Raw genomic sequence first — 24,768 nt, forward strand, 5'->3', positions numbered from 1 at the left:
GACAGACGAGCCCATACCCCAATGTAAGGTCTATCACAACCCCTTTCGTAGTTGACCTGTTTACATATTGTTTCACGAAACCCTCCTAGACGCACCTAACAAATTTTGCCCCTTCTAACCCCTGAAACTAAGGGAGCGCCAGTCAATACTGGAGAAGTTAAAATCACCTACAACAACTCTTGTTTTCACACCTTTCCAAGATCTGCTTATAAATCTTTCACCTATCTCTCACTGGCTACTGGGTGACCTATAGTATAATCCCATCATAGGAATAAGAAAGCCACAGTTACTGAGTTCTACTTGTTTGGCATCACAGGATAAGCCCTCCAAGGTGTCCTTTTTGTAGTACGTTGGTGACCTTTGCCTTAATTAGGAATATAACTCCTTCACCCTTCTTGCTTCCCTCTGTATCACATATGAAATATTTAAACCCTGGAACACTGAGCTGCTTATCCTGCCTTTCTCTCAACTATGTTTTTGTAATGGCCACAATATCATAGTTCCAGGTACCAATCCAGGCTCTAAATTCATCTTCCTTTCTGGATCGAATCCCTGAATTAAAATAAACACTTTGGACTACCAGTCCTGCTGTGTTCATTAACCTGGCCCTGCCTGCTCTTCCTATTAGAGACTTACTTAGCCTTTACCTTCTCCTCAAACTCTCGACATGCTGACTTACTGCTCTGGTTCCCAGCCCAATGCCACACTGGATTAAACCCTCCTAAATGGTAGTGACAAATCTCCATGCAGGATGCCAGCCCAGTTTGGGTGCAACACATGCTTTTTGTACAGATTCCTCTTGTCCTGGAAGAGATCCCAGTGACCTAGATATCTGAATCCCTCCCTCATACACCAGCTCGTTAGCCACACATTCAGTTGTATTATCTTGCTATTGCTGGCTTCACTAGTACGTGGCATAGTGAGTAATCCTAAGATTATAACCTTCGAAGTTTTCTTTTTCAATTTTCTACCTTGCTTCCTAAATTCCCTTTGCAGGATCTCATCTCTCTGCCAATTTATTAGTCCAAAGATGTGCAGGTTAGGTAGGTTGGCCATGTTAATGTGTTCAGGGAGTAGATTAGTCATGGTAATAGGTCAGGCTACAGGGATAGGGTGCGGGACTGGCGCCTGGTGGGACATTCTTTGGTGGGTCAGTGTGGACTCAATAGGCCTCTTCCAACACTGTAGCGGCTCTATGATTCATACCAATAAAGTTCACAACCTCTAGCTGCTCATCCTCCCCCTTCAGAATATATTGTGCCCACTCAGATATCCTTGATCTTACCACCAAAAAGGAGTCAACACACCAATCCCAGATTGTTGCTTGCAGCCACAGAAGCATCACTCTCCACTTTCACTTGCATAAAACTGATTATATTTCTAACACTCCTCAGACCTGAAACTTCAATTCTGCTTCTTGCTCCCCAGATGCTGCCAGGCCTTCTCAGCACTTCCTGTTTTTATTTCAGCACAGCTCAGTGCCTGAAGGCAGGGATCGCTTGGTTTGCGGAGAGTAGGAACAGATAGGTTAACAGCTATCGGGAGCTGCAAGTCCTTCACTGACGGGTATAATGGATGCTTGAGATGTAAGAGTGAGCCTGATAAATAGAGGAAGTTGGACAGCAGGTATTTAATTATCCTGCATGACACAAGAATCAATGTTGGGGAGAATTCTGATTTTTGGCATTATTTACACAACATAGCTTTTTCTTAAAAAAAAAGGATTTTTAAATAAAAACACCCAAAATGCAACCAACCAGCTAGCTTGATCAAATAGGAGTAAACTGTCTTACTTTCCAGGCTGGTTCTTTGCAATGCGCCATTTACTGACTTGTTGATTTCTTCTGTCAGGCTCCTTGGTTGTTGTATTCTTTTCCACTTTTTAGGATTTTGCTTTAGACCTTATTATGCCCCAGTCTCTAATAGTTGCACATACTCCATGTATCTCTAGGTTGTTCAACTTCTCACGTTATATCGCATTAACATTTTCTAATCAATTCTGTTTATCCAGTAAATTCTTATGTGCACACGCGTATCCCATTTTCTTTTTATTAAACCTAGTTTGTTAATGATATCCTCCCCCGTTACCTTGTCTTGTCTATTCAGGAAGTGCCAACTCATCTGTTGAATATTTTTCTTCCATTCACAATCTTCATCAGTTTTGAGTTTCTTAAAAAGAAAGTAACATTTTACCTTCGATTCCCCCAAATCTTGCAGAACTAACTCAGCATTCATAGTTCCCAAACCAAGCCTTAGGCTGCTCAATAATTTTTAAATTCCATATTTGCAATAAGTCTCAAAGGTGCAATGAACTAAGAGTAACACAGTCTTTTTAACATGTTCCAACTTCTAAACAAAACTCTTACTTATTCAGGGCCTCATTCTTGTGAGCTGTTTAATTTTACGATAAAACATGTGTGGGAATGTCACTTCAATCAACCTCCTACTCCATAAAACTTTATTGCTTTTTTAGTGTTTCTGATGGTACAGAAGAAAACTTATTCCCAAGCAGTCAGAAACAGCAATCACCCATTGAGATAGATCCCACTTTGTGCGGCCCAGTAGGACATCAACAGCTTTGAACCAGTGACAGAAAATGGTGGAAATGCACAGCAGGTGTATTAACAAAATGAGAAAGGGCAGGCCAAATGGTTGGATGATGCAGCAGAATGCAGAAAAAGAAAGTTACAAAACGAGATTCTCTTTCATTTACACAAGCAAACCTGCTGTGCATTCTCAGCTTTTTCTTCCTTTATTTCAATTATTTTAATACCTTGCAGTTTGTCCTTTTAACCTCAATATTTATGAGTGGATTTTAATTAAACTTTCCAATGGGAACCTGAAGAGTTGGTGTCAGTGACATTCTCGTGAAGATTATAATCAATTACAATTAAAATTTGATTTGACCACTCAAGACACCTTTAACATTGTAGATAATTGTTAAGAGAAAGGAATTATGTTGCTTCACACTGGCTTCAAAGTTTCAACAGCCTTTCCTTTTATCCTCCTCAGGTTGAGTTCTAGTATCTCAGCTGCCTTCCAAAATTTCATCCAAGAGTCTGCTATTCATCAACGGCTGGGTTTTTGGCAGGTTCAGAATTTATGAAAAAGTTACATTCACAAATGTGTGTTTTCCAGAGCCTTCATAATGGCAATTTAACAGAGAGGAGGATGAGGATAGAAACTGGGCTGATATTGTCTGTCTGTCTGATATGGAGCTAGTGGGGCATCAGGGCACAGGAAGATGACAAGAGTAAATCTTGTCAGAGTAATGGGGTAGTAATGGTAAGGGTTTTTTTTTTAAAAAAAAGGAGCAGCACGGTGGCTCAGTAGTTAGCACTGCTGCCTCACAGCTCCAGGGACCCGGGTTCAATTCCCACCTACGGCAACTGTGCAAACTCCACATAGACATTCTCCCCATGCCTGCGTGGGTTTCCTCCAGGTGCTCCAGTTTCCTCCCACAGTCCAAAGATGTGCAGGTAAAGTGAATTGGCCGTGCTAAACTGCCCATAGTGTTAGGTGCATTAGTCAGGGGAAAATGTAGGGGAATGGGTCTGGTTGGATAGCTTTTCAGAGGGTCAGTGTGGACTTGTTGGGCCGAAGGGCCTTTTTCCACACTGTAGCGAATCTAATCTAAAATCTAAATCTGACATTGGAGAACAGTACTAATATGAGGAGGATCGCATCAGCTACCCATTACACATCACTCTCCATTTTCATTTCAAAATCAGGAGAGAACCCCCCAATTGCACCACTTTCACACTCTGCCCAAAGCTAAAATGGCTAACCATTCTCACATTCACATTGGCATCTCTGCTCAGATTCCCTCGGTTTCAACTCAACAAATCCTGCTGGCATAAGATCATCAGAACTAGGTGCAGGAGGCAGCCATCTTGTACCTTGAGCCTGCTCTGCCTTTCAATAAGATCATGGCTGATCTTTTTGTTGACTCAGCTCCACTTACCTGCTCGCTCACCACAACCCTTAATTCATTTACTGTTCAAAAATCTATCTTTGCCTTAAAAATATTCAAAGGAGGGAGTTTCAGCTGGGAAGGGAATTCCACAGATTCACAACCCTTTGGGAGAAGTAGTTCCACCTCAGTTCACTAAATCAGCTTCCCCTTTATTTTGAGGCTATGCCCCCTAGCTCTAGTTTCATCCATCAGTGGAAAACAACCTCCCTGTTTCTATCCTATCCATTCCCTTCATAACTTCGAAGAATGCCCCCCATTCTTCTAAGTTCCAATGAGCACAGTTGCAGTCTGCTCAATCTCTCCACATATGCCAACCCTCAACTCTGGAATCAATCAATCAATCTCTTGAACTTTCCTTATTTGAATAACACACATAAAAAAACAACACTTTTACACACAAACACTGACAAAGCTTCAAATATCTTTTATCTGCTGAAGGTATTGTTCTAGGTGAAAGCGAGGACTGCAGATGCTGGAGATCAGAGTCAAGATTAGAGTGGTGCTGGAAAAGCACAGCAGGTCAGGCACAAACAGGGGAGCAGGAAAAGCGAGGTTTCGGGCAAAAGCCCTTCATTCTGGTCAGGCATTGACATTAGAGTCTCTGTTGCTAGCACTTATATAGAAGAATTTGTAAAATATTGCTGAAAAGAAAGGTAAGTAATGGAACTTTTCATCTTCCACTCATCAGGACAGATGCAAGAATGTAAAAAATTCAAATGATTATGCCAATTTATACTACTATACTGCTTATGGTGTGGCAAGTTGATTCTGATTTCGCACGGTATTACCATGGAGAAATCAATAAAGTACAATAAGTTCCCTGGTAATTCTCAAAAGACATTTGAGATTTTGAAATTAAAAGAATTGTACATTTAGTCCAAGTGAGCATTTGTGACAAGGAATGATGTCATCCCTTGCAATGTGGTTACATTTAATAAAGCCTGCTGCAACTCTCTCAGGAGTGGATCTCAGATTCCAATGGTGGCCAGATCCACAGCAAGCCTTGTCAAGAGCCTGAAGAAGTGAAGTTCATGGACGATAAACCATGAAGACAGCCCAGTGGTTAGCAACAGGAAAACAAACAATCAATATCACGTTCCTGTCCATAAGCAGAGACAAAGGGCTACATTTACAAAAGAAGAAACCCACACCATGTTAGTGAAAGATCAGTATAATATGGTGCCACAGCCCACACTGCAAGTTTCTCAATTTTATTTTAAAAAAAAGCTTTACTTCCATCATTACCACCATAAAACATGCCGAGCCATGAGCAGATTGGGTTTTGGGTACATCCACACAGACAGCTCAGTAGATACCATTCTGTAACAAATCCAGACAAAGAAACCAGACAAGGCCCAGGCTGTTATATCTTGGTAACCTCACACCTTTAATGCATTGTCCGAGCTGAGATGTCATTTTAAAAAAATATAAAACCTTGAGTTATCTCGAGACTGTGACTTGAAAGTAGTTCTGGGATTTACATATTAATGAACCAAAACCTGCAACCCATCTAAAAGACGAAAGACTTAACAGCATTCTGGGTATGGACTATAACGTGGTGTTGTGCAATTTTTAACTTTGTCCACCTCAGTTTAACAATGGCTCCTCCACATCATTTTTTTTTGTCCACCTGTCAACAGCTGTGCTGATGTTTAAATGGATGACCTTTTGTTTTTAAGTTATGACCCACATGCTTTTAACATCCACCTAGTCAAGTCCCCTCAGGATCTGACCTATTTCAATTCAGCCACCTCTGACTCTTCTGAACATCACAGGATACTGGCCTAGCCTGTCCCTAAAAGGCAATCTGCTCATTCCACTTTTCAGTAATATTCAGTTTCATAAAATGTTTTTGAATTATAAATCTGTAGCCAGAACATGTTTGGAATTTGTTAGATTTCTGGCCAGCGAGTGTCCGAATTCTTTTGGTGCTCCCATCTGAAGGAATTGAGGTTCTGACAACACAGCAACATGCTTCCCTAAAAGGAAGCAAGGGGGATAAATGAAGATGAGGTGAACTAACCAACATTCTGTCTAGTGATTGACTGACAGAACCCTCTTGAGCTGCATATCTGACAAAGAATATACACTATGAACATCAAATGTATTCATGTTGTCTTGTAACACCTCAGATCACAACATGATGCATGGAGAGAAGTTTACTTTTCCATTGCATTCTCTATTTTCCAATTGGTAATGATTTGCATTCATGCTGCATGCCTAAAAACAATCAACACCTATTTCTGGAATAATCTGTGTGGAGAAACATTGAATCTTGTGGAACCTGCTGTAGTTGACAAATCAAAATGCTGTGTAATAGACCTTGCAATATGTCTGAATGAAATATTTTTGGTTTAAAGGAAAGGATAACAGTTTAAATTACTAGCTTTAATCCAAACTCAAAAGATGGCAATCAATCAGTCAGACCTTTTGGGAGAGGGGTGGCTAATACCAGAGCAGTCACTGGACAAAAGCTAAGTGTTATTGAAGAGTTGGGTGGAAGAAAATATCATGTCAAATGGTTTTATATGGGAGAACGGAGTGATACAGTTGTCTGGCACACTCGTAACTCACTCACAGGGTTAAGATTAAAGTTTAGCCCAGGCTACGGAATACTTACACGTGAAATATTAGTGGAGACATAAAGAGATGGAGGAGTCAGGGTGTCTAGTGCATCAGCAAACATTCAACAAGGAACATGAAACCTTAAATAGTACATGTGTTAGAAAATGTTTCATTGATGAGCTAAAGAAACAGTTGAAGAGGTAGAATTAGAAGATATAACCAAAAGAAGGTGGAGAGGCTGGGAAAGAAACTGCAGAGGACAAGAGCTCAGAACATGGTCACTGAACCACAGTTGACACAATCTCTTTCAGAAATGCTGTAACGATGCAAAGATGTAATAATTGTGCTTTGATTTTTAATTGTGCTGAAGTCATGGGAAAAGCACTCTCACTGGGGTTTCCTTAGTTTAAATATGGTCACATTCTATTCCAGATTCCAGTTTAATTTGCCTTTCACAGGAGTTCTGAAAAGAAGTGTGGAAGACACGTTCCCAACTCGAATGAGAAAGCTGCTATTCAAAGCAAACAGCTCTGTCGTGAGAAACTTATAATACAATGTTATTGCCACACAATTGTCCCGTAAAGTATTTATTTAAAGTTGTTTGGAAACTTGTTTTTTAATTCCGCAATGAGAATGTGAAGATAAACTGAGAAGTCTGATTACATTATACCTGAGAAACATTGGGCTTCATTGTGAGCATCCAACAAGCATCCCACAGAGACCCAGCACCTACCCTATCCCTGTAACCACACATTAACCATGTTTAAGTCGACCTAGCCTACACATCCCTGGGCACTATAGGCAATGTAACATGGCTAATCCACCACTGTGGACTGTGGAAGGAAACCAGATCATCCATAGCAAACTCATGCAGGCACAGGAGGAATATGCAAACTCCACACAGACACAGATAGTCACAGCAGGCTGGAATCAAACCCAGGTCCCTGATGCCGTATGGCAGCAGTGCTAACCACTGAGCCACCATGCTGTCACACGGGAGAAGGATCTCAAATCAACCATACAAGCAGACATCATTAAAGTGAAACATAAGACGCATCGTTAATCACTGGCATATACCAGGTGAAGCTGTAAAAAAATTGGCATATTAAAAAACAGGAGAGAGAAAAAGTAGTACATTTCAAACAAAGGAAAATGGAACAATGCTGCTAATGTATCAAGTTCCTTTACTGGCTCACTTTCTCAGTCTCTGCCTACCTGTCTCCATTGCTCCCCAGTCTCTTTTCTTTTCCCTTTTCTACCCAACAGTAGTTTGCCTCTCCCTTTCATTTCCATTGCTTTCCTGTTCACTCTCTTGTTAGCTCCCACGTCTCTTATCCTGTCCCTCTTACTCCCTTCCCTATTCTTGCCATGCTGTACTCTACCTTTTTACTCCATTGTCGTCACAGTTCTTCCAATTCCTTTTCCTCTTCTCATGCATGTTTTCATTCTCAGTTCATCTGCCTCTTTTTGTCACTGCCCCTCACTAATCCAAATTTTCCTTCATTGTTACTTAGGTCTCTCTTCCTTTATTGCTCAATGTTTCTTGATTTTCACTCTCATCTCTCTCTTTGTTGCCAAGTGTTTCAAAGCACCTTCCTTAATAGGTCAATGTCTATGTCCCAACCTCACTCCTACAACTTGTTTTATTAAAACGTCTTACTGTCTATAACCATGCCAAAAATGTAATAAAGATATAGCCAGCGCACTCACAGGAGGTTTCAGAAACCCATGTCTCCAGTGTTAGAAAGACAACACATGATTAAATGGTCAATCATTTACATACAGAGGTTTAGAGCACCTGCTTAGCTCCAGATCACTAAAATCCTTTCTAACCCAAGGCTCCCATCCAAGAGGCTAACGCACTTTCAGATATCTTTTAATTCAGGGAAGAATATCTTCATCAGATCTTCATGGGACAAGAAAACATAGGTAGTGATTCAAGGACAATGCACAGCAAAGAAAATTCTTGAACTGGCTACAGCTTCTAATGGATTTATTCCAAATATCTTATTCAAGATTGCGTTTACCATCTGACATGAAGGGCTAATAGCATTTCAAAATTGATCTGTGCTAAGCAGATTACAAAATGAATCAAGTCATATCCATGCAGAAAATAGATTTTCTCATTTAGTTCTAGATTTCTTTCACCGATTATATCATACATTTTCCCTTAGTTAAAATTACAATGGCCTCCTGTGTCATCACTTACCCTGCTGCACCGGAATCTTCCTGAAATACTAATGCAAGTCAATCTTCTGCATTCTGTGCTCACTATGACAATTTGGATAGTGTTGTGTCCTTCCCATTGCCTTTGCTCTGCTTACGGAGTAAACCACTGACCTCCTGACCAGACCGACGTTACACATCACCCATCTTTAAATTTTCTACGAGAGCTTTGTTCCCTTATCCCTTCACTGGATACACACGAGGCCAAAAGTTATGTCTATCCTCATTTGCCTTTCAACTGAACAGCTTGCTCGGCCAACATAGAAGACAGTAAAGAATCAACCACATTGCTGCATCCAAACTGGTGTCAGTGCACTTTAGACTCCAATTGGGCGGGAGAAGGGAAGTGGGGAAACTTGTCGCTGGGTGGAAGGGGACGCTCGATTCAAGGAAATTGATAACCACTGCTTCGCAGACTGTTTATGTGACTGAGCAATCTATGGCACTGGACTCAAGATCCGGTTTCTATAGAATTGTGGGTTCGAATCCACCGCTTCCAGTTTTAACTGAAATTCACTTTCAGATGCTGTGCCATCTTGCTGGGAGAGGTAACGGCCTAGTGATACGATCGCTGGCCTGTTAATCCAAAGACCTGGCTAATGTTTTGGCCACTCAGGTTTGAACTCCACCACAGCAGATGGTGGAATTTGAATTCAATAAAAATCTGGAATTATGAGTCTAGTGAGAACCTTGCCGACTGCCAGAAAAATAAAACCCATCTGGTTCACAAATATCCTTTAGGGAAGGAAACTGCCATCCTTACTTGGTGCAACCTACATGTGACTCTAGACCCACACAATATGAATGACTCTTAATTGCCCTCTGTGCAATGAGGGGGACACAATAAATGTGGGGCCCAGCCAGCAACGCCATCATCCTATCAATGAATAAATACATCATTTGGTAGAATAAAACTCAAATAATGTTGACAAGATCTACATTTTGGCAAAGTGTTCATCTTGCACTCAGCAAGATAAGTGACAGCCATTTGCTGATTCATTCCTCAGGGAATTGCCACTAATAGGATTCCTCTAGTTTCCTGTTCATATGTTTTCAAAGTGTATACTATTCTAAATTATCTCTTCCCGACCCATATGATTCTGTGATTTTACTATACCCAATCAGTCTCAATTCTCCTCTGACCTCTTGGCACCTCCTCCTCAGGAGTCAGAAGGCACACTTGTACCCCACCCTTTCTGTGAAATATGGTTCAGAACCACAATAAAGTCACATCAAGAAAGGCTCCATTACCACAACCAGTGCTGGCTGCCTGGGCACTGACAACGTTTGAAGGTGGGGGAGTTCATACAGGTTAGCATGGCACACACTTACATTAATAACCCATCAAGAAGTGGGAATAAGTTGCTGTAAATCTGAGTCAAGACAGACCTCTACTCCAAGCCATATTATCTTGCACTGTGGGACCAGACTTCCTGACTGCAGTGATATGATGAAGTGCAATCTAAATATGGCTGAAAGCAGCATTGTGAGCTGAAGGAGCCGTGCCTAAAATTAATGACATCCAGGTCTTTACAGTCGGCTGCCTTTAAACAATCACACCATGGTCACCATAGGAAACTGGGAGATATTACAGATGCCCTTTAATTTCATATGCTGAAAGGACCTACTTTGAAAGAGCAGTGGTTTAATTTGTAACTGCTTGGATTGAAATCTGATATAATCTTCAAATTAAAATGCCTTCTGACAACGAAAAGCACATATTCACTGCCAAAAGTATATTAAATAATTTTTCTTTTAAGAGGGGCCATACCTTCGATTGCTGAAGTTTTGTATAAACATGCAACAGTACTTGGTTTCCCACTTAGACAGAGTCTGTATGCAAGCACTCGTGGAGTTTCAATGTAAAGGGAAACAACTGGGGAACCTGAAAACAGTCTGCAGCTGGTGGAGAAAGAGAAGAAGAACACAGCAAGCCAGGCAGCATCAAAACGTGGACAAGTCAACATTTCAGTTGTAACCCTTCTTCATGACGGGAAGGGGGATGGGGGGGGGAGGGGGGGGAAAAGAGTATAGGGGCTGCTGCAGATGAAGGGGGTGGTAGAGGCAAGGTGGTGAAGTAGAGATAGGTGAAGACAGATATAGAGGATACAACCTGTTGATCAATGGGAGGAGCGAATCCAGTTAGAGGCAGGGAGGAATGGAAGGGAGGGGGAGGGGCTGGGAAGGGAGCCAGGATAAGAGAAGAGAGCTGATTTTAAATTGGAGTAATAAATGTTGAGCCTTCTGGGCTGCAGGCTGCCCAGGCGGAAGAGGAGGTGGCGTTGTTCCTCCAATTTGTGGTTTGGTTTATTGTGGCAATCGAGGAGTCTGTCAGAAAGGGAATGGGAAGGGGAATGAAAATGGGCAGGGACTGGAGAGGTCCGTTCAGCCCCTGTAGGCCTGGCTACGATGCTCGGTGAACGAATCCCGAAGAGAATGTTTGGTCCCCCCGATGTAGAGAAGAGCTTTAATGTGTCAGTTTGATGAGACCTTTCACCAGAACCGCAGTTTCTGGTGAAAAAACAAAAATGTCACTGACAAAGAACTTGCTTGACAGATGCTGACAGCTGCTAAGCATTTGCACCATTTCCTGTCTTCATTTGTTGAAAGATCTCACCTTGATGAATTTCTCCAATTGTTGCTGATCCTTCTGAAGCCTAGCTACTGCATCATCTCTCTGGTTCAATTTCTCTGTAAGGGTCCACAGTTTCTGATTTGAGCTCTAAGAATAAACACAGACATCAGATTTGAAATGCTATCCAAATTTTTTTTGGGCTTTTCAATACACTAGCGAATCACGTGTTGCATTATGTAAGGTCTGAATAGTGAGAAAGGACTTATCGGCTTATAGCTTCATGGGATGGGGTGGGGTGTCACTGGCAGGGCCAGCTTTTGCTGCTTAACTGCCCTCTGGGCAATAGGAATAAGAGTCAACATTACACTGCTGAGAGTCTGGAGACCCACGTAGGCCAGATCAGGTATGGATAACATGTTTCCTTCACTAAAAAATGACATTATAGAACCAGATGGGTTTGTAATGACAATCAATAGGGCGAACAGAGTCATCAGGGCAACTTTTTTTTAATTCCACGGTAAAATTAGAAGCCACACGACACCAGTTTATAGTCCAACAGGTTTATCTGAAATCACAAGCTTTCAGAGCGCTGTTCCTTCATCAGGTGAATCGGTTCGACAATTTTAACAAGGTTTCACTCGAGGAAGGGGCATGGCTCTGAAAGCTTGTGATCGCAAATAAGCCTGTTGGATTATAACCTGCTATCATATTACTCCTTTGTCCACCCCAGTCCAACACCGGCACTTCCATTGCAAGATAGAATAATTAAAATTTCATATCGATTTCGGAAGATGGTGTCAGGATGATGATATTCAGTAATTTAAGATTATTTAATGTCCAAAGTAGTCCAAACTCAATTGCTACTTTCTATTAAATAGAGTTAAGACCCAAATGGAAAGAGTCCATCTTTAACTAAGCCCCATCACAACTTTAACTGTGCACACCATCACAAAAATCTAAATACTCAAGTGAACAAGATAATCAACTTGCCTGATGGACTGCTATGCAGGACACAAGTAACTCACACGAGGTTTCTTCATTAATAAGAAAATAACTATTATTTGAAAAAAAATGCTTTAACAGGCAGGGAAAAAAAGCTAATTTTATGCTCTTGTCAAACCACAAGCACACATTTATTCATGAATAAGAAACACAAAGACAGCTTAACACCAATATTATGGATGAAAAGTCCAGGCCACAAGGTTTCGATTAGATTACTTACAGTGTGGAAACAGGCCCTTTGGCCGAACAAGTCCACACCGACCCGCCAAAGCACAACCCACCCAGACCCATTCCCCTACATTTACCCCTGCCCTTAACACTATGGGCAATTTAGCATGGCCAATTCACCTGACCTGCACATTTTTGGACTGTGGGAGCAAACTGGAGTACCCGGAGGAAACCCACGCAGACACGGGGAGAATGACTGTGTGGAGTTTGCACAGTCACCTGGGGCAGGAACGGAACCCGGGTCTCTGGCGCTGTGAGGCAGCAGTGCTAACCACTGTGCCACCGTGGAAAGCGGTTTCTCAGTTCTTTTGATTTTAATCAATGACATGATGTTGCCTGCAGAGCAATAATCAGCCTTCAATTTGATGACCTAGGTCTTTTGGTGGATTAGAACTCTTTGGCTGCTCTCTACACACAAGTCGACAAATGGACCAATCCAATGGCTGTCAGCAAGCAGTTTTTCCTTAAAGACGCAAGATGCCACTATCACAACATAACAACCATTATGCTCCAAAAACAACCGTTTTGTGCAGCTAACAAAGTATACTAAACAATCCCACTTGTTTTCTCAAGTTGCAAAACTCTCAAGGTATTTTAGCAATACAGGAATATCTGACATCCACGTTCAGTTACTGGACTAAAAGGAAAATGTGGTTCCCTAAATGTGTTAAAAAACTGAGATTAAGGTAACTTCTAAATGTTTGAAACTGATTAAGAAAATAGATCTGAGGCAAAAATTTAAAGAGCGAGAGAGATTTAAAAGAGTGACATGCATTTATACAGCACCTCACACACTGTCAAGATGTCCCAGAATGACTTACCAGATAATTAACTACTTTTGATAATAGTCACTACTGTAAGTAAAAATGATCAACTAACTTGCACTTAGCAAAAATAAAACACAACAATGAGATAATCTGTTTTAGTGATGCTGATTGAAGGATCAATATTAGACAGGTCTCTGGGGAAAACATCCCTGCTTTTCTTTGAACATCAGGGGATTTTTCATGTTAACGGAAGGGGGATGGGAAGAGTACAAAGTGGATATTTCATCTGAAAGGTAACTCCTTGAACAGTGTAGCACACCCTCAAAACTGCATTTAAGCACTCAGGTTTTTGGTGTGAAAACAAAACCTTTAGACAGAGGCAAGAATGCTACCCCTGACATTTAACGAACAATATAAAACTACAAGGGGATTTTACATATTGCAGGAAATTACGTTTTTCATCTGTAGCATAAACCGTTGTGTTTGGTTGAAAACCGGTATTCTTGTATTCATCCTGATCAATGCAAGACAAAGGGCTTTGACAACATGATGTTTTTCTCAGCAACATTCAAGGATAGGCCTCTTCTGAATGGATGAATCAAAATGGGCTGACTGGCCTTCACCGAATGGATGATGATTTGTGATCGTGTGAAATACAATCTCCTTAAATGCAACCTTGCAACTCACTTTGCACCACCATGTACACTGTACATGACCACACCCAGGATCAGCATCAGGACAGATTTTGTGTTGGAAATATATTTTCAAGTCACTTTATGTCCTCGATCACACTACGTAGTAAAAGAAAAGTGCCTGAAGCAAAAATCTGAATTGTCGGGCTTCATTTCATTAATTTGCAACAAAACAGGTATAATGGCAAACAGTTAACTGTGACCATGACAACTGTGGGGAGCACAGGAAAAAAGACTGATCTGTTTTTATAATCAAAACAATCTTTGTTCTGCTCTTCAATTCCTCACTCGTTTGTACAACTGCAGAAAAAATTTGCAACACCAATTCAGGTAAAAAAAAATCAGCATCAAACTGGTGTTATATTTTGTGTTAACTTGCACATGCTCCTGCTGGGAGCATAGGTACACTGTTTTCACCTAACAGAGATAGATAGTGTTGCATACTCCTGTTAATCCCCAACATGGCATGTGCTTAGCACATTCCATCAGACTGGTCATGAAACAGGCTGAAAACTGAAAAGGCCACCCCTGTTTACGAATAGTAATAGCTAGCCTGGAGAACTTCCAAGTTTAAAACAGGAGGGGAGGTCAGGTTGCAACCCAGCATTTGATCAGACACAAGGGAGATAGGTAGGGAATCTACTACTATCCCAGCTCCATGGGATATTAATTAACATTTAACAACTAACCCCATGGCTGGGATGACTCATGGGTAGCCCTTCCAGCCATGCCCACCCAATGGCCTTATCCCAAAGTGCTATGCAAACGCTGGGTGGGAGACTGATCACATTGGGAACAGAAGCAAACTGATGCTTGTGGGCACCCATGGATGGTCCCTCATGGCAGAGGCACGTGGCATCAGTAGGCAGGGATAGACAGGGCAGGGTGACATTCCATTGCCTTGGATGGATTGTATGCCAGCAGCAACCACCACCTTCCTAGTGCTGCAGGCGCAATGGATAGCTGTGAACTACAGTCACCCGCACCCCATCGAATATTGTTCCAGGGATGAGGCTCCACTGTCCAGTTAAGTGTCCGAGAAGCACCTACTTCACTGGGATTTTCTCAATTAGAATAGAACATAGAAATTTATTGTCATATGTACTTCTTCAAAAGAAAAAGTAAGAAGTTTTAAGTTGCCATCCCTTGGCACCTGCATTAAAGTCACAAGTCATATATAAGTAGTAAAAAATGAAGACAAAGTTCATTTCGGATTAATTTCAGTTCAGAGAAAGCCAATTAAAATGACAAATGCTGAAATATCCAGAAGACGCCTCCAAAGACTAAACCTGGAGACTGACATGCCAACTGAGACCATCATCTGGGACAAGGTGACAGCCATGCTAGGATGAAACTGCCTGCTGCAGGAGCACACAGAACAAGACCTCCACACTGGGCTGAGCTGTCATGTTGCCAGGACAAGACAGTCAAACCTGGGAACTGTACCCACTGCGCTGAGACCACCATGCCAGGTTTTGCAAGCATAGGCTAATTGGGTCCAGCCAGTAACCTTGCTTTTGTGAGCAGCCAGAGGGGTATGCAGTTTGATGTGATCAGCCAGTCTTCAGGGGACACAGCATTCCCCCCCGCTCTTTCTTAATATTTTATGAAACAATACACAGTTTACAAAACAATTAACATTAACAGCTGTATACAGAAAAACAGCAATTTTACAAAGAGGAATGTCAAAACCAGGCCCCCAAACACTACCGTTCAACCAGTTTTCAGGGAAATCAGGATAAACCGCAAATCCCAATTTCACTTATTACAAAACAGTAAGTGATATCCATACATAAAAGACAGTCCAATTACATAAAAACACAGCATACAATACAGACGCCAGCAAGCCACCGGCCCTCCCACCTTCCGGCCACTGTAAAGCAGCCTGCCCCTTCCAGCTCTTGGTCCACCCCATGATCCTTCCAGTTCTCAGTCCGCCCTGACACACCTTCCGGCCACCTCTAGGACAGCCCATCCTGTTTCCCACCCACAGGATGACAGCAGTCAGGGTGGCCTGCACACCTTCCAGCTTCCCTAACCGCCCTTTGCACCTTCTGGCCCCGGAACCCGCCTGGGGAGACGGTGCTGAGGACGGTCTACCCACCCTTTTGCCGGCCTCCATGCGCTATCCGGCTTGTGGACTACCCTGACACACTACACAGCTTTTTTTTTTCCCTTCTTTCCTTCTTTGTCAGACTGAACAGAAAGTCTGGCACTCTTTTTTTTTGTTACCCCCACATTACCGCCTAACTGCGGTAGTGCTTATTTCCCCCCCCCCCACACACCCATGTTGTGTGTGACACAGCTTTTTAATAAAGCTTGGCAATTAACTGTTAAATCATCATCAATTGCTATATTCTCCATAGCACTGCCTCTATGGGCCTGGCCAAACTGGCCATAAACAGGTCCAGGCAGCAGGCCGTGGAGGGGGTCATTAGGGCCGACTGCCTGCCCCTCTTCCGCGGTTACGTTAGGGCCCGGGTGTCCTTGGAGAAGGAGCACGCGGTATCCACCAACACCCTGGAGTTGTTCAGGGAGAGGTAGGCGCCGTAGGGAGTGGGGTGCATCATTTTCCCCTCCAACGTTATTTTAATTTAGTCCCTGCCCTCCCCTTCACTGTTTGATCACAGAGCATTGCCCTATTTGATGTGAAGGGCACTGCTTGTCACAGGCCACTCGGGTGTTTTCCTATTTTTCCTGGTGGTGGAAATTGAATAAAGATTTGTGCACTTTGTGTCTCTCACTGTGTCTCACACCTGCACACACACACACACACACTATGGGTGCTAGGGAAAAAAAATAAGCACTACCGCAGTTAGGCGGTAGTGTGGGGGAATAAGGAAAAAAAAAGAAAAAAGAAGAAAAAAAAGAGATACAGGGTGAAGTCTTTGATGAGAAGGGCACTGCTTGTCACAGGCCACTTGGGTGTTCCCTTTCTTCCTGAAAAAAAAAGAAAAAAAAGCACTGCCTCTATCAATTGGGTTCTGTTGCTAAACAATCAGCATTCCCCTCTCAGGCTGCACAGATGTTGTGTATCACCTTGAGTTGATATTCTAAATTGGCCCGATGGGCACATGATGAAAAGTTTCAACAAAACTTGTTGTTTTTCCAATAATACTCAAGATTCATCTTGCTAAGTACCGATCCAGAAGTACTCAATTCCTGTACTTAAACTTTATTTTAAGATAAGCATATTTGCTCAGTTATGTTCTGCTAGATACGAGAAATTTTGATGGAAATCAGTCAGCTACAGAATTTATGGATAACCTTCGTGAAAATCACACTAACAAAAAATAATAAGATGCGAGATAGGGCTCTGAATGGCTCTCTGGGAAACATGCAAGATCCCGGTCACCTCCTGCAAATACTGCCCAAGCATTCCATGTCAATCCCCATCCATTTACAACAAGGGTAAAGATTCCACTGCGTTATTTTGAAGAGAAGGAATTTTCTCCCAAAACCTTGAACAAAGCCCATCATGAAATCGATTACAGAGTTGCTGGTCATCCATTTAATTATCGTTTGGTGGGCCTTGCTGTATACAACTTGGTTAACCCATTTCCCTATAATTGCATAAAAGTGACAATGCTTTAAGTAATTCAAATCAGTCTTAAGGCATTTTGGAAAATATCAAAAGAAGTTTAAAAAGTAAATACACCAAAAACTTGATAATGCAAACTAATTTGGAGAAGTTAATTCACAAGTTGTCTAAACTGCACTAACCATTAATGGGAATAAAAGTTCTATGCAACTGTATTTTAATACCCAGTTGAAATATCAACTATTCTGTACTCATACCGTATCCAAGAATGCTTCAGACCCATTCTCTCTTACAACGGATAGCTAAAATATGTTTGAAGTTTTCAAATCTTCACCTTATAACTTCAACCTCCACTTAATGCCTTAATTTTCCACTTAACGTTTGAATTTTCTATCCCAAAGAAATACCCTGCTCTCCTGGATTCTCAAACCATTCCAAGACATGGCCTGCAGGTATAACTATTCACTGGTTACATTCCTGTCAGTTCTGAGTGGGTAATTTATCATCTGCTTCTGCCTGTGACAGAAGTTTGGATCAAACACTCATCACACTTTGTCTCTAGGGAGCTGTCATTTGTCACTGTTCATGGATGCTCCTTTTTGATCTGAATTGCACTGAAGTTCCTTAACTTTTCTTTGAGAAGTACAATTTCTTTAGCAGTTGGTTACATCCAAGCATATCCTTAGTTCATTCTGTATCAAGATGGACTGTAACAGACAAACCAAACAAATGCCTGCCAGGTCATCTGTACATTGCATTAGTGCCTGTAATTCTGTGCGTGTCTGGTCACACTTGTGAACTCAATGGAAAAACATTGCCGTATGTCAGACTGCATTGGGGATTCTGACAGTCAAGTGGTTAATGCTGTGTGGAATTACACAGTTGCTCAAGTACTTATCTAAATGGGTAGCATGATATGACAAAAGTCAAGCTTACAAAATTTTTTTACCCGGTGGGCAATTACTTTCAGAAATTGCCAATTAAGATTTCTATTTCAGCCCACATGACTTGTTAAAAAGAGATTATATTTTTTCTAAGAAACTTCCAAACATTGGCACAGCAGTCTGAGAGATTGCCAAGACATGGGAGCAATCACTTAAGATTACTGTAATGATGGAGTGAATGACTGGGTTCAGTCAGTTTTGTTCTAGCTCGACAGTTGCTGCTTGTGCCAAAGTACGAAAATGATTATGCATGTTGGAGAAATCACAAGCACACCGAAGTAAACAAATCAAATCAATGAGAACTGGGATATCCATGAGCACTTCTTTGAAGCAAAGTATTATTTCTGTGATTAATTGCATTATATTTTTCATCCTTTCCCTTAGGAGCTTCAAAGGCAGAAAGACTTCAATTTACGTTGTGCTTTTTTTTAAAACAACAATCCTGGGATCTCTCAAAGCATTTTACAATCTCTGATGTACTAGTGAAATGGAGTCGGTGCTGTAGAACATCAGCAGCCAATGTGACCAGAAACGGTGTGATCGACAGCAACTTGGCAATGGCCAGACTGTGTATTGGTTGGGGAAAAAGCAAAAGACAGCAGGAGGAACTCCTCTCCTTCAAAACAAAGGACACGTATTCATTCATATAGGGAATCTTAGGTCAGTATTTCATCCAAGACATCATTCTTGCAATCAATGCAAGAATTCTCTCAGCAGAGGGGGCATGGTGGCTCAGTGGTTAGCACTGCTGCCTCACAGCACCTGGGACCTGGGTTCTATTCCAGCCTCCGGTGACAGTCTGTGTGGAGTTTGCACGTTCTCCCAGTGTCTGCATGGGTTTCCTCCAGGTGCCCCGGTTTCTTCCCATAGTCCAAAGATGTGCAGGTCAGGTGAATTGGCCATGGGAAATAGCCCATAGTGTTAGGTGCATTAGTCAGAGGGAATGGGTCTGAGTCGGTTACTCTTTGGAGGGTCTGTGTGGACTGGTTGGGCCAAAGGACCTGTTTCCACACTTTAGGGAATCTAATCCAATAACAAAAATTTTTTAAAAAACTGTCCTAATGTATCAACCACAGATTTAAAAGCACATGTCTATAGCAATACTTAGATGCACCACTCTCTGCTTCAAGGACAAGTGTGTTGCACAGAGCTGTGGACAATAAGGTGGCAAATGACCAATTGGCAAGGTTTTGCTGATGGAGATGTCCCCAGATTATAGCATCCTTTCTTTTCCGATTATTTGAATATTGTTGGGTTAAAACTTGCATTTTCCTGTTAAGGACACATATGTAGACACCTACAATTCTTGGTGGCTCTCCCCAGCTGTAAATGCTTAGATAGTGATAATTGGAAAAGCTCTAAATCATAGAAATCAAGATAAGCAAGGTGGATTCATAAAAAGTGTGCAGGAAACACAATAGACATCAGCAATTTGTACAGCTAATTTTTCACTTCACTATGCTTCCATTCAGTGTCGTGTGTGACCATTAGCTACATGAAGTCTCATACTTGTCATGAAGTCCAGTTTAACCTAGACCATAGATTTACATACCACACTTGGCACAAATTAAAGTTGGATATGACTTTTCATTCAAAATTGCAACTGGTGGTGTAAGTAAGTGTGTCTTAAGCAACCCACTGAGAATGCCTTGTCTTTAGTATGGACGTAGCAGAGAACATGACCCTTACAGAGAGAATGCACCATGTGGACATTTCAGAGATTTGCATCTATTGAAAGAGGTTGAAATAACATACTGCATTCATGTATTCTATTTAATATCATGGTTCCTTTTCGAGAGTCAGACAGCAAGTAAATCTTCACCCCCTGTATTTTCATCTTCTCTAGAGTCCCACACAAACCTATCCCAGTCACACTTGTTTCTTATGCATCTATTGCCACATAGCAACACAATGCACAAACACAGAATCAACTTCAACAGGTAGTTCACTGCTGAGTGTGGGGTGCTAGAAAATCACAGCAGGTCAGGCAGCATCCCTGGAGCAGGAGAATCGACGTTTCAGGCGTAAGCCCTTCATCAGGAATGAGGCCTGTGGGCCCTGGGGCCCGAGGGAGGTGTCCGAGTTGGTCCAGGTGAATTTGAGGTCAGGGTGAAAGGTGTTAGTGAAGTTATGAACTGTTCAACCTCCTCATGGGAACACAAGATAGCACTGATACAGTCAGTCATCGATGTAGCAGAGGAAAAGGTGGGGGTGGTGCCAGTGTAACTGTGAAACAGACTGTTCCACATACCCGACAGAGGCAGGCATCGCTGGGGCCCATATGGGTGCTTATGGCTACCGCTTTGGTTTGGAGGAAGTGGGAACATTGGAAGGAGAAGTTGTTCAGGGCGAGGACCAGTTCAGTCAGGTGGAAGGGTACTGGTTGAGACAACGTGAGAAGAAGAAAAAAAAGGGCTTGGAGGTTTCATCATAGCAGATAGAGTTGTACAGGGACTAGATATCCATGGTGAAGATGAGACATTGGGGGCCAGGGGAAACAAAAGTCTTGGGAGGTGATGAAGGGAGTGGGTCATGTCCCGAACACAGGGGAGTTCCTGGACTTAGGTGGACAGGACAATGTCAAGATATGTGGAGAGGAGTTCAGTGGGACAGGAGCAGGCTGAGACAATGGGCCGGCTGGGGCAGTTTGTGAATTTTGGGTAAGAGGTAGAACCGGGCAGTGCAGGGCTCCCGGGCTATGAGGTTGGAGGCCGTGGGTGGAAGATCCCTAGAAATGATGAGGTTGTGGATGGTCTGGGAAATGATGATTTCGTGATGGGAGGCGACTGCCATCAAGCTCTATTTTTCCATCCCATCACTTCAGCCCCCAGGCTGTCAATATTTCTCGAACATTCAGTCATTATTTGCTCCAGCTCAACACAGCAAAGACCTCATCTATCAGCACTGGGCCTGCCCATAATCTCCTTTCCTTTGCCATCAACTCCAACTCCTTTCCCAGTCATGGTCTCAGATTAAGTTAGACTGTTCACAAGTTGGATTCCTGATGAAAGGCTTTGGCTTAAAATGTTGAATTTCCTGCTCCTCGGATGCTACCTGACCAGTTGTGCTTTTCCAGCAACACGCTCTCGACTCTAATCTCCAGCATCTGCCTCATTTTCGCCTGTTCACGAGTTAAGCCTAACCTGGAGATGTGGGCTCACAGCAACATCTCCATAACCGTTTATTTGCCATGACATTACACTGTCCATCTCAGCCCCATTACACTAAAATCCCGCTATGTATCTTTGTCACTTCTAGATGAGAATATTCCCAATTCTCTGCTTGCAGGTTGCCCATTCCCTACGCTGCATGAACCTCATTTGTTTAAAGGAACTCTGTTGGCACATATGCAGTTCCAAATCAGGTCACACTGATCATTGCTCTTACCTTTGAACCCTTTCCCTGGATTGCTGTTCCTCAGTGTCTCAATCCCCATTCTTGTCCTCATCCTTCAAATTTTCGGTGTTTTTTTTTACCATCCATAGACTGGGAAAGGGAGAGCTGGGAAAGAGATCTGAAATATTGTGTGCAGTTTTGGTCTCCTTAGTGGAAGGAGAATGTTCTGGTTATGGAGGAAGTGGAATAAAAAGGTTCACCGGACTAACTCCTGTAATGGCAGGGCTGATATTAGATTAGATTACTTACAGTGTGGAAACAGGCCCTTCGGCCCAACAAGTCCACACCAACCCGCCGAAGCGCAACCCACCCATACCCCTACATTTACCCCTTATCTAACACTATGGACAATTTAGCATGGCCAATTCACATCTTTGGACTGTGGGAGGAAACCAGAGCACTCGGAGGAAACCCACGCAGACACGGGGAGAATGACTGTGTGAAGTTTGCACAGTCGCCTGAGTCGGGAATTGAACCCGGGTCTCAGGCACTGTGAGGCAGCAGTGCTAACCACTGTGCCACCGTGCCGCCCATGATATATGAAGAGAGAGATTGGTCTGGTCATGACTGCACTCACTGGGGTTTAGAAGATTGAGGAATGATCTCACATTAACCAATAAAATCCTAAGAGGATTAAGTAAACAGTGGAAGGATGTTCCCAATGACTGGGGATTCTAGATAGAGTGTTGAACACAATAAGGATTCAGGGCACGCCATTCGGGATTGCGATGAAAAGGAACTTCTTCATCCAAGACTCTTAGGCTTTCTTCAGTTGAAATTCCAGACCTTTATATATATTTGTGCTCCAAAACACACTCCTGTTGGTCTGTCCTGAAACAGTCTAAGCTAACCACAATGTATGTTTTCTTTATGCTATTTGCACACAGAAGTTCAAAGTTGGTTGACAGTCCAAGGTGGTTAAAGAGTTACTGCCAGAAAAGATAAATGATCTGTATGACATTATTCCCATATGCATCAGTGATTTATTATTTTAAAATTCATTTCAAAGAGTCTGTTTATGTGGAAGGATAATTATCTGTTGACTGGTGCCATTTCTGATCCTTTGCATACAGATGTAAAAATCACAAGGGCAGCTTGAAGTTTCCTTTAAAATATAAAACCCACTTCCCATGCTGCAGTGAAACGTACTGCACAAATAAACTGCACAGAAATACCAACTTGTGCCAAACTTCTACATTAATGTCTAAACTTAGTAACTTGGTATCAAGGATCTTTTAGAAGTATTGAGTCTTTCAGGAATAGAAATAATAGTGGGTTATAATGTAATACGGATGTTAGGAATCACATCCAAATTAAATCTGATACTATTTTCTGTATCCCAGTTACAATCAACTCCATTTTGACTGCCAGTATGCCAGTTTGCATTTAATTAACACTAGTGTTCCAAAGGTCTAAAATAATGATGTGTTAGTGACATGAAAATGACAGCCTCTTCCATGAAGGAACATTCTATTGTAGTGTAGCTAAGCTAAAACGTTTCAGTAAAGACTGTATACCCTGCATTTAAAAGATTGAGAGAAGTGATTTGTGAGAGACATGATATGACTTGTGGTGAGCTGTTGAACTCCCTCAAACTACAAATAAAACTAATTTACACTTCGTGCAAACAACAGATCCTGGCATTCTCGAGCCATAAGACCAGCACCATCTGGTCCACTAGGTTACTCCATTAGATTTTGGTATTCTTGTTTCGAGCAACAGACACTGTCCTTTTTGAGAATTCCGGCCACTCACTGTATAATTACCACAACTAAAAGGGGTGATTACTGTCAATTGCTGTGGAGATGAAACTGACAGAATTTGAATCATGTTGCCAAAGTTTATGACGATTCCATAGATTTACTTAGGGTTAAATGGCTGGTAAGCAAATGCTCTGCTTCATTATTTTAAGATTTTCAAATCAGAAGTTCTTCTTCATTGAGAAATTCCACTGGACAATGACAATGTTATTTCATTAAGTATTTTGTGAGGCCATCTTGCAGGTGCTGTTTCGAGGAATCTCCTTCTGGAGGGTAGTGGTCATGGGGTTGGAAGATGCTGTTGAAGGAACTTTGGTGAATTTCTGCAATGCATCTTCTGATAGTAAACAATGCTACAGTGGAGGAGGGAGTGGATGTTTGCGGATGTGGTACCATTCGAGTGAGCTGCTTTGTCCCAGATGGTGTCAAGCTTCTTGAGTGTTGCTGGAGTTGCACTCCTCCAGGCAAGTGGGAGTGTCCCATCACACTCCTGACTTGGACTCTGAAGATGGTGGTTGAGAGAGTGTGCTGTTGAAAAAGCACAGCAGGTCAGGCAGCATCCGAGGGGAATTGACGTTTCAGGCAAAAGCCCTTCATGAGGAATGATTCTGAATGCTGCCTGACCTGTGTTTTTCCAGCACCACACTCTTGATCTGGATCTCCAGCATCTGCAGTCCTCACTGTCTACTGCTCTGAAGGTGGTGGACATGTTTTTGGAAATCAGGTGATGCGTTATCCACTCTTAAATCTCTAACCTGCTCTTGTATTCACTCACATCATGGCTGATCTTTGGTCTCAACTCCACTTTGCTGTTTTCCCTCCAATACCTTTGATGTCTGGGTTTAGCAAAAATCTTTATAATTTAGACTTCAACAAACTCAATGATCTGGGCTTTATTACTGTCTAGGGAAGAATATCCCAAAGACTAATGACCCTCAGAGAAAACAAATTAGAGTCATTGAGTCATAGAGATGTACAGCACTGAAACAGACCCTTCAGTCCAACTCGTCCACGTCGACCAGATACCCCAACCTAATTTAGTCCCACCTGCCAGCACCCGGCCCATATCCCTCTAAATCCTTCCTATTCATATGCC

General features: G+C 42.2%; 1 protein-coding gene across 15 annotated transcripts in view; it reads right to left on the reverse strand.

Annotated features, from left to right (window-relative positions):
* LOC132827667 (myosin-16) overlaps positions 1 to 24,768 on the reverse strand; it is a 289,190-nt gene that overhangs the window by 131,737 nt on the left and 132,685 nt on the right. For 11 of the 15 annotated variants that reach the window (XM_060844286.1, XM_060844285.1, XM_060844287.1 and 8 more), the window contains 2 exons: positions 11,385 to 11,489; positions 2,089 to 2,169 (listed from right to left, as the gene is read on the reverse strand). The exons of 2 other annotated variants lie outside the window; for them this stretch is intronic. In XM_060844286.1, the coding sequence (XP_060700269.1) occupies positions 2,089 to 2,169; positions 11,385 to 11,489 (186 nt within the window). The remainder of the gene's footprint in view (positions 1 to 2,088; positions 2,170 to 11,384; positions 11,490 to 24,768) is intronic. 2 more of the 15 variants (XM_060844290.1, XM_060844289.1) reach the window with 2 other exon arrangements.

Source organism: Hemiscyllium ocellatum, chromosome 25, assembly GCF_020745735.1.
Source record: "Hemiscyllium ocellatum isolate sHemOce1 chromosome 25, sHemOce1.pat.X.cur, whole genome shotgun sequence".
NCBI lineage: Eukaryota > Metazoa > Chordata > Chondrichthyes > Orectolobiformes > Hemiscylliidae > Hemiscyllium > Hemiscyllium ocellatum.